Source organism: Hylaeus anthracinus, unplaced genomic scaffold, assembly GCF_026225885.1.
Source record: "Hylaeus anthracinus isolate JK02 unplaced genomic scaffold, UHH_iyHylAnth1.0_haploid 4, whole genome shotgun sequence".
Taxonomy (NCBI): Eukaryota; Metazoa; Arthropoda; class Insecta; order Hymenoptera; family Colletidae; genus Hylaeus; species Hylaeus anthracinus.
This window is the reverse complement of record NW_026535289.1, coordinates 9,530,949-9,541,383: the sequence shown is the minus strand read 5'-3', so window position 1 is coordinate 9,541,383 and position 10,435 is coordinate 9,530,949. Positions and strand designations below refer to the sequence as shown.

Sequence of the window (10,435 nt, the reverse complement as noted above, 5' to 3'; positions counted from 1 at the left end):
CGTTTGAATGAATAATTACTTAATGCAGCAATAATTATTGAGTCTTTAGTTATTTATGCCATCTAACAGGAGCAATGGAAACTATTTTCACTACAAACTTGGGCGTTTTCCCACCGATGGCGCCACTACGCCTCATTTAATTAATATCAGTGAATAATAGCTAAAGATACCTATTATGTTGTTTCTAATTAGAAATTGATTTGTCATTTTCATAGAACACTTAAGTGAACAGGTATATAAATGTTAATCAGTGTACATATTTAATTTTCCTCTATATTACTATGGCGTTTCTTACTAAACATGTTCAGCAGCTAAAATATTTAGTGAAACATGAAGAGTAACAAGTATAGTTACTTTTCCTATTATGAAGTTGACATATGTTTTTTTTATTTCGCTCGGACGTGAAATCATTTAGATTTTCGTGAAAGTCATTCTGGGTTGAGGTTGAATAATAGGTCTAATTGAAAGTCGTAAAGAAATTAGTTTAAAGTGTTGTAAAAGTAATAATTGATAAACAATGGATGCCGAACAAATTCTTAAGAGTGATATAAAACAATGTTTAAATTTAATAGTGATTGGCAAAGATGCAGAGGTTACTGAAGGATGGACCAAACTTAAAAAACTAGAAAGCGAGCCTTTCCCCAGGCAATTAAATTACGAATCTATTCTGAGAGAAATACTAAATGATGAAATATTAAATGTACAAGAAATTCCAAGTATCATGATTTGGTTCTCAAAGTATTTAACAGAAAAACCATTTTGTATCAATCCAATTTCAAATGATGTTGCTGCTATGCTACGGAACACTGAAATCAATGATATGTCTGATTTAACAATGATTCTTCAAACTTTACTGGAACACAGTGTATATTTACCAGAGTCTGTGAATCATTCAAAGCTTTGCGAAGCAGTTATTACCAGTCTGTCTACATTCTCAATGTCACCTGATCCAAAAAAGATTTCAGAATTCACAGACAACGCAACTAAAGTTCAAAACTTTTTGAAAGTTGTACGAATAAAGTCTGACAACATTGAAAATGATAATTTAATTTTTATATGTCTCCAAACATTATATAGAATTATATCAGATACAAAACGTAAACAAGATCCAGGACCTGGTTTAGCAGCTATATTACAACTAGTAGAAGCATCTATTATACCACAAGCTGTAAACTGGATTCTTTCTGAATCGCATTGCGAATCTCAGTTAACCCAAGCTTTAAGGGTTCTGTGTAATTGGCTTCCAAAATGGAGAGGCGATCGACTTAGCATTTGGATTATGGAATTTATATTTGGCTTAGAAAAGCAACATAAATATTCTATACTTATAGAGGTTGCAAAAGCAACGCTTGATGTAATGTTTCATGCTTTGTTGGTACCAGTGATTCGTCAGAATGCTTCCATGGTTATATTTCATGTATTAAAAAGGCAAGGATCTCCATTTTTGTTTCGAACTATAGTGCGAAATACGCAAATGGCATTGACTTACTTAATAAAAGAAGATTCTGAGTCAAGTAAAGAATGTATACAGAATTTAGTTGATATTATGAAAATACTTATGTTAAGATTTCCAAGCCAATGTGTATATAGTAATTTAGAAAGTAGTTTCCCAGTGCAACCTCGAATGCACATTGTTCAAGAAATATGGAATGAACAGGTTTGGGTGGATGAAACAGAAACAATCGAGCCAATAATTGAATCACCTAAACTACACAATGGGAAAGTTGGACTTTCAAACCTTGGAAACACATGTTATATGAATAGTGTATTACAAGCACTGTTAATGACTAGACAGTTCTGTTACGAAGTATTGATGTACAAACCTTCAAACAAAGCTGATGATCAAGTTGTACTTAGAAAATTACAAAATCTATTTACTCTTTTATTATATTCAAAGAGAATTTCATTGGCACCAACTGAAATTTTATTAGCTTCTCGCCCTTCTTATTTTTTACCTGGTCAGCAACAGGACAGTTCAGAATTTCTCTGGTTAATATGTTATTAGTATTTTAATATTTGTTTCTGTTAGGCCAAAAAAAAAATATATATATATATTAAATGATTTATTTATTTTAACAGTCATTTGTTAGACCTCTTACATGAGCAAGAAAAGTCTATTACTGTAAACTGTGAAGCTAATGATTCTAATTTGAAGCATAAAGATGATAAGGAAATAAATGATGTTTCTACGATAAATGAAGAAGGTGGCAGTATTAAACGTTGGACAACGGAAGAAGACTTAACTGGAAGTATAGCTTTGGAAAGAAAAACACAATCATTAGCAGATTTTACACAAGGTAGTATCTTTGTTTCTAATATGTATATATATGTTTCTTTTTAATAGTTTCTGTGTAAATATTACGTGAAATTCATTTTTATAGGAGAAGATTTAGCACAAATCCAGCAACTTAGCGATTCACATTCAGACTCTACAGACAGTGGAATACAGTCTGTAGGTGGGGAAGATACAAGTACACAAGTACCACTTGTACATAGAGTTTTAGGTGGAAAATGTAAAATTACTCACCAATGTGCTCAGTGTGATACTAGTTCTCATAATACTGACAAATTTCGTGACTTGCAATTGTGTTTCCCAGAAGAGATACAGGAAAATCAGGAAGTTTCTGTGCAAGATTTAATAAATTATTATCTTACACCAGAAAAACTGACCGGCGAGAACAAATATCGATGCGATAAATGTATGAAACTTTGCGATGCACAAAGGTTTATAAAAATTCTACATGCACCAACGTATTTAATTTTGATTCTGAAACATTTCCGTTACGATTTTGATACCAGACTAAGAACAAAACTACGGCACAAAGTAATGTATAACGAAACTATACAGTTACCAGTATCAACGCCTTTGTGCACAACTACCGAAACGTATCAACTATACGCTGCTGTTGTACACTCCGGTTATAGTATGGATTACGGTCATTATTTTACTTATGCTCGCGACTCGAAACAAAATTGGTACAAATTCAACGACAGTTACGTCTCGCAAACAACATTTAATGATTTTAAGGACCTGAAACCACCAGATACGCCATTTATATTATTTTACGAGAAATGTGTACCATTCGAAGGAATTTACGACGAAGAGAAACCGGAGTTGTCGACGTTGAGTAAACATTTGCAGGAACTAGTGGCGAATGATACCACAGCCTATATCGAGGAATTAAGACATCAAGCAGAAAAGTCTCAGCGTAGTCGGCACAGTTCAATATTGTTACGAAAGAATGAAAATTCCGATGATGAAAATCCTCCACCGAGTAGCTGTCGAGGTGCAGTTAATATGCCTGCAAGTCGTTTCCTGTATTAGGTTATTTGAATATTTAAATGGTATATTCTTTTACAAAGTTACTCAAGGTTCCAGATGAATTTGTAATACATTTTCCTCATCATAGAAAGAAAGATTAGGTGCTATTGCATCAATCGATATAACTGTTTAACATACTTAAAGATACTATTTTATGAAAATTAATACATATTTACCGTAGCGCCATTTTATTTCCCGATGTATCTTATCGTAACAATATTTTCCCGTGAATAACAGATTTATACGCAAATTTATACTTCATGTCTCGATAGTTTGTGTACCACATTGCAAAAAAGGAATTTTTAAAATATTTTTGTTCAAATAGGTTGTTCTTTAAAAAATCAGGAATACGTAATTTTGTAGAATTTGTAAAAACTTACGCTGTCATTATTGGAAAGTGTATTATGAAATTTTAATGGAGACAGAATACAAACTCAGTACTTTGTAAGAAACGTAATATTATAATTGGCTGTGGTTTTACGTAGAGATGTACGTACAAAAAACAGTATTTACATGATGTGAGAAATACTATCAATTTGATAACCATACATTTGTCATGTTCTCGCACACTATAATTTGATATCCATTCAAATATGAATGCCTTTTGTCGTGTGAGAAAATACATGAATTATTTATTAAACGATATTTGTATCGAAGCTTATTTCAGTTTCGTAATGTTTATTTACACTTTATTCAAACGTTGGTTCATAAACGCGGTGTATATAAATTCATAACTCTCTCGACAAATGGCATTTTTTTTTTTTAAGATCAATGTTCTAAAATTGGCCAATATTTACAGATTTGTGTTACACGTCGTAAGTATTTTAGCAGAAAATGGGAAGAATATAAGACCGATAGTTACTATTGTTGTAAATAGGTGTATTTTAATCATTGTTACATTAATACACTCCGAGCATTACGAATCTGTGATAAATTTATACTGTCAAATTGATAATATTAATTTTATAGTACAGTATTCAACGAAACAAAAAAGAAGTACATTATTCACCTTAATTTATAATCGAAAAACTGTATTATATAGTATTCGTTAGGTCTTATATATTTGTAAATGCCCTCAGATGGTACGTGAATAAATTATTCGAAGCAACTCTTTCCTAATAGACGTAATACCATTTATTTATTGTTTGTTTAACATTTACCGTTGTAACGTACCACAAAAAGAGAGTATGAGTATTACGCTAACTCGTAGAGTGAAAAACTGAATGTTCAACTAATATTTGATTGCACAATCGTACTGTTATCATTAATGAAATTATTTATTAGCGTGGTGCTGCTGTTCTTTACTCGTGTTCCATTTATGTTACTTTAACCATACCATAATGTAGATCGAATGTGAAAGACTTATTAAAAAAATATATATATATAGCTAAGTAATACAACTGATAATTGATACTCGTGCGTTCTCTGTCGGCGTGCACGTTTCGTTATCATCCTGTCTATCTTTTAACACTTGTCTTCGTGAGTGAAATGTATCATATATAAAATATAAGTAAAAGGTGATCGATACTCTTCTATTTTCTATTTCAAACCAGAACTTTAATTATAATGGCTCTAGTGGCAGAACCACAACGGTATGTATTTATCTTGGATCTATACGTCATAATTACACGTGATACAGATAAACTCATTAAGTGACTGAATAGATAGACCTAGCTTAGATCTGCTTGGAAACATCTATCGATACTATTTAGTTTTCAACGTTCTGTGGATACTTCGTTCGAGTTGGATCGTTTACGTACTTCGCAAGCCATTTATAGAAACAATGAAGACAATTTATTTAGCTATCATTGCCGGTAAGTGGACTCGAGTATGTTATTATCGCGACTCGTTTACATTTATCGCTGAAAATGTTTTTGTTGTTTTTGGAGACACAAGGAAGTGTTTTTTTCTGTATTTTTAGTAGTATGCATAATTAAGTTACTATGTCGCGTATAGATGCTCTGGAAAGACAGTCCCTGTTCTTCCTCACTGCGATTAGTAAAAATCTCGATGGTATTAAAATTCGGAAGAGTTCTAGAATCTGGGTATAGAAAAGTTAAGGCATTTTAAATATTATATAAAACCAAAGTTACAGAAATATTTTTATACAAAACAACATAATAGTTTCAAAGATACTATTTGGACAACCGCGACGAGAATTAATTCGTCCGACTCTCTGTCGATCGTATCTTTTATGAGCACATTTTCGACACCTCGAGCTAAGAAAGAAAATGCAACAAAATCCGATATTTCGAAAATGTTGGCTTAGAATAGTCTTCTTAACAGTCATCAAGATGTACGATGCACCGAGAAGAATGTCTTTGACAGCGAAGGATACATTGCAAACAGGTGGTTTTCGATTAAGGGTTCCCCTGTCAGAGGCATTCTCTTCGCCATTGCAACCGGAAACCATCTTCGCAGGAAAGTGTCTTTCGACAGCCACGGTGCACCATAAGTGTTTGATCGGCAGGTAATTTGGGCATGATGTCGTACGGTCTTTTCTTCGGTTGGTCGTCGCCATCGCTGCCTCTCTTGTTGCAAGAAGACAGCCCCGTGCCGTTGACGAGACAGGAATCCGCGTGGGTGGCGGCTATCCAGACTCTCGGCGGATCCGTGGGCCCATTGCTCTTCGTTCACATAGTGAACGTGATCGGCAGGAAGTGGTCGCTGCTTCTTACCGGGGTCCCAGGGATAGTGGGATGGTTGATGATCGCTTTCGCGACGTCAGCCTGGGTAATTAATCTGCTTCTGTTTCTGTTTACGCTTACGCGACGATGCAACCAGAAGCGTTGATAAAAATTGAGATTTCCAATGATAATGATAATAACTGCTTTAACTCTTTATGACTTCTGCCGCGATACGGCTGATACTTTAAGCCGCGGGCGACTGCGACGATAAAGTCTTCGCAGAGGTGCTCAAGTTACGTGCTTAACGCAACGTTTAGCGTGAGCTACTTAATTGTCTGTGATTTCTTTCTCAATGCTTCTGGCAGTAATCGAAACGTACGCAGATTCGTGGAAAGATGTATTTTTTTACAGGAAAGTAATAGTTGACGGAGGCTAGGCATGAACTATTAATCGCGTAGAAGTAAAGGAAGTGATTAGGTAGTAGGTTGTTTAGATAGAACGATGAGACTAAAGTTGCAAACAACTAGACCTATGATGCTGATTTTGAATTGATAGATAAATAAGTGAATGTATAGATATTAGTTCATAGGTATACATAGTTAGATAGATGAACAGATAATAGATAAGTAGTTGGATACACGTGTGGAGCCTTGAGCTTGGAGCCCGCGGCTCTTACACAGGATTCACTGTGCACAGCTAGGCGTGCGAACTAAAAGATATTATTCAAAGCATCCCAGTACCTATTCCTAATTTAAAAAGATAAACTAATTTTGCAGGATAAAAGATACTTCAAGATAGTCACACCCGTTTCTATCGTTTAGGAGTTATACATAGCGAGGTTCTTCCATGGATTAAGCAGCAGCTGCGGATACGTGGTCTGTATGATGTATACAGGTGAAATTTCGCCAGCCAGCATACGAGGAGTACTGACGGCGGCGTTAACCGTGTTCGGGAAGATTGGAGTATCCTTCGAATGGACTATAGGTCCCTTTCTTACCGTGATGGAGCTAGCCATGACATCCTTGTCCCTGTCAATTTTGTTTGTTGTTTGCACCCTGTGGATACCAGAGTCTCCCTATCACCTGATGCGCCGTGGGAGACATCAGGAAGCGATCCATACTCTGGCGCAATTGAGAGGGACCACGAACGTCTCCGAAGAGGCGACGGCGATCGAGAAATCCGTGGAATTGGATTTGGCCAACGACACCGGATTACGGGAGCTACTCTGCGTGTCAGGAAATCGCAAGTGCGTTTCAATAGAGCTTCGAGTGAATTTTCAAGCCATAGTTTACCATACTGGAAACCAATTACGGGGTGTTGTTGTAGTTATGGTTCTTGAATACAGGGAGAGTTCGATTTTCCTTACTTGCTTCATTGGTGTTTTATTTATTGTTGCTCTTGAGCACAATGGAGAGTCTTTAAGGTTTAGAGGTCTTGGGTCGAATATTGCAAACGAATCAGTTATAAAATTCTAAATGAAAATTGTATATGTATGCTAGCCGTTATTTTTCCTTATATCTCAGGAGAGGTACTCTAGAAAATCATGAAGATACTCATATCATTAAAATTTTTTTTTAAACGTCGTCACGTAAAAGTCTCAATAATTAAAAACAAGAAAATGTTTTTCTTCGCAGAGCGATAATAGTGGTGGTGACCCTGGTCGTAGTTCAACAGTGGAGCGGCAGCATGGCTATAATGTCTTACGCTCAACAAATCCTCGACACGACTAAGGAGAACAATGGCAAATATATAACTATGATATTGGGCGCCGTGCAAGTTGTGAGTACCATAATCGGCATGTGTTTGGTGGACAGATTCGGCAGAAGGTTGTTGCTGATTGTCTCTGCGTTCGGGACGTTCGTTTCGACGACGCTCGTCGGTTTGTTCTTTTATCTCCAAGACAGACAATTTGACGTGGACAATATCCTCTTGCTACCATCGATTGGAACGATACTTTACATCGTATCGTACACTTTGGGGTTGGCCGCTGTCCCGTTCACTATGATAAGCGAAGTTTTTCCTACGAACGTGAAAGCCCTCGGCAGCACGATCGCGATGTTCTTTTGCAATTTCACCTCTTTCTGTGTTACCGCGTCTTATCCAAGAATCGCCGACCAGTTCGGCCTGTACACCTCGTTTTGGATATTTTCCGCTATCAGCCTCGCGGGCGTCTTTTTCACGTACTTTTACGTGCCCGAGACGAAAGGGAAAACGCTCCAGGAGGTGCAGAACCAGTTACACGGTCGAAAATTGGTGTAGACTGGTTTCTCGTATGTATTTCTTGTGCCACCTTTTCGCACAGGAGCACATGAAAAAACGTACCGAAAATAAGCCCCTCGAATTAGGCAACCTGTACTGACAGATCTGTCAGACCGGCTGCCTGTCCGTAGGCGCAAACGTGCCACCTCCTCGCACATCATGTGCTCCTGATACTAAAATCCAAAATCAGCCAGAATTCCGAAATGTACTGAAAATAAGCCCCTCGAATTAGGCAACCTGTACTGACAGATCTGTCGGACCGGCTGCCTGTCCGTAGGCGCAAACATGCCACCTCCTCGCGCATCATGTGTTCCTGATACCAAAATCCAAAATCAGCCAGAATTCCGAAATGTACCGAAAATTGGCCCCTTGAATTAGGCAACCTGTACTGACAGATCTGTCGGACCGGCTGCCTGTTCGTAGGCGCAAACGTGCAACCTCCTCGCACATCATGTGGTCCTGATACCAAAATCCAAAATCAGCCAGAATTCCGAAATGTACCGAAAATTAGCCCCTCGAATTAGGCAACCTGTACTGATAGATCTGTCGGACCGGCTGCCTGTCCGTAGGCGCAAACGTGCCACCTCCTCGCACATCATGTGCTCCTGATACCAAAATATAAAATTTCCTGAGAATTTCGGTACGTACCTAGTATTCCTCGTGCCACTTCCTCGCATATCATGTTCGCCTGATACAAGAATAAAAATTCTATCTCGAAACTTACCTATTGTATCCGGATCTCATGAACAGCGGAAAGATGTGTCAGGGTAAGGAGGGAAATTAATAGGAAACATTCTTGAAATTGAAGAGAAATAAAGGGAACTGTCTGGAGCCCTTAGGAGTTGTTAAGAGATAATGGGGTGGAGGTGGGAGGTGTTAGGGGGTGTTTGAAGGACGAGACGTGATTTTTACGATCTCGATCTTGATCTGAAAAAATGTCGAAACATGCATATCGATCCCGAATTTTCGACAGTTCAAAATGTGCACACATTCTCGGAATATATTACTAAAGAATTGAATATCAACACTTGTAATACACATCTTTATTTTATTAGAAACGATATACAATTTTTGCAGTTCTTAGATTATACGGGTTTAATGATTCCATTCCAGAATGCAAGTACATTACAAATAGGATAATTTTATATAATGCAAGAAAACAACATTTCAGAAAATACGTATTTCGTAGTTTGGTCTGTAGTTTAAATATAGAAATTGTTGTGAAATTTGACGAACATTTTCCAATAAAAATATATGAATGTTAATACATCATTTATACAAATGAATTTTTCTGAAAACTAATTATATTCCTGCTAATCTAAATCTATTCTCACTTTACACTTCACACTTTAATATTTATTGCTAACCGTAATTGTTACTAATATTTAATTGAACACTGAATGATACTGTATGTATCATAAACGTTTAATTATGTCGGATTAAGTTTTAATTGTTCCAATCACAAGATATTAAAATATAAAAAAACATCTCACGACAAGCTGTGTAATGAGACATATTTATTCTGTTACTACTCACCCATTTCATCGCCTCACAGCGTTTTTCACTATATAACGTGACATGAATTTCGGCTGTTCGAAAATTAAAAGATTTTCAATCTTAAAAACAAAATTCCCTTTAGTTGCTTCAAGAAATTGTGCCCTGTAGAGAATCTCCAACTATTAAACAATTCCGATAAGAATACTTTGTAATCGACGAGAAGATTTACTTTGAGTAGAATGAGTGGTGCAGGTCAGACTCATGGATGCGTTTGAATAACGCCTTTGGAGTACTATGCCGAATAACATATTACTCTTGAGATACAATGAAATGATATATTATTTCTTTCATGGTTATTTCGTTCTTAAAATGCAATCACATGAAATTGTTTTGGAAATAATAATTACCAACAAACGAAGATGATGATTAATATAATAATTGATGAACAAACACACGTTTCGATAAATTACAAATATACAGTGTGATCAAGCAGGTTTATAGTTTAGAAGTACAATTCATTGTTATTTCATACATTAAATTTGCATCGTGAAACGAAGCAACTGTAATGGGTAATAAACGAACGTGAATTCTTGATCAAGGGAGTTTTTAATTAGACCCGCGTGAATTATAGAGTGACGATAACAATTTACATTTATTACAGTAATTACGAGACCGTTGCAAAATTAGCGGATACGCTTAGATTGCGTAAACCACTGTCTGATCCACGTGG

At 36.3% G+C, this 10,435-nt stretch overlaps 2 protein-coding genes across 4 annotated transcripts; both read left to right on the top strand.

Annotated features, from left to right (window-relative positions):
* Nucleotides 1-271: 271 nt before the first annotated feature.
* On the top strand, nt 272-4,849 carry LOC128894758 (ubiquitin carboxyl-terminal hydrolase 35-like). 2 transcript variants are annotated; one of them, XR_008461620.1, is made up of 4 exons: nt 272-1,989; nt 2,080-2,297; nt 2,382-3,584; nt 3,619-4,849. XR_008461620.1 is itself a non-coding variant. In XM_054156733.1 (3 exons), exons 1-3 carry the CDS (start codon nt 518-520, stop codon nt 3,323-3,325), a joined length of 2,634 nt encoding a protein of 877 aa, XP_054012708.1. In that variant the 5' UTR covers nt 272-517; the 3' UTR covers nt 3,326-4,849. The 2 variants fall into 2 exon arrangements, 1 of the variants encoding a protein (XP_054012708.1); XM_054156733.1 differs by having other exon boundaries at nt 2,382-4,849.
* On the top strand, nt 4,786-10,297 carry LOC128894770 (facilitated trehalose transporter Tret1-like). Of its 2 annotated transcripts, none has more exons than XM_054156754.1 (5): nt 4,786-4,914; nt 4,991-5,136; nt 5,793-6,055; nt 6,771-7,195; nt 7,584-10,297. In XM_054156754.1, exons 1-5 carry the CDS (start codon nt 4,889-4,891, stop codon nt 8,206-8,208), a joined length of 1,485 nt encoding a protein of 494 aa, XP_054012729.1. In that variant the 5' UTR covers nt 4,786-4,888; the 3' UTR covers nt 8,209-10,297. The 2 variants fall into 2 exon arrangements, with proteins under 2 accessions (XP_054012729.1, XP_054012730.1); XM_054156755.1 differs by having other exon boundaries at nt 4,835-4,914; nt 4,987-5,136.
* Nucleotides 10,298-10,435: the final 138 nt, after the last annotated feature.

Bases quoted from the DNA above. Each gene is read 5' to 3' on its own strand.
- LOC128894770 (XM_054156754.1), top strand. From the start codon at position 4,889: ATGGCTCTAGTGGCAGAACCACAACG. The intron at 4,915-4,990 runs GTATGTATTTAT...CTGAATAGATAG, and splicing joins CTAGTGGCAGAACCACAACG to ACCTAGCTTAGATCTGCTTG. The intron at 6,056-6,770 runs GTAATTAATCTG...TCTATCGTTTAG, and splicing joins CTTTCGCGACGTCAGCCTGG to GAGTTATACATAGCGAGGTT.
- LOC128894758 (XM_054156733.1), top strand. From the start codon at position 518: ATGGATGCCGAACAAATTCTTAAGAGTGATATAAAACAATGTTTAAAT. The intron at 1,990-2,079 runs GTTAATATGTTA...TTATTTTAACAG, and splicing joins GACAGTTCAGAATTTCTCTG to TCATTTGTTAGACCTCTTAC. The intron at 2,298-2,381 runs GTAGTATCTTTG...TCATTTTTATAG, and splicing joins ATTAGCAGATTTTACACAAG to GAGAAGATTTAGCACAAATC.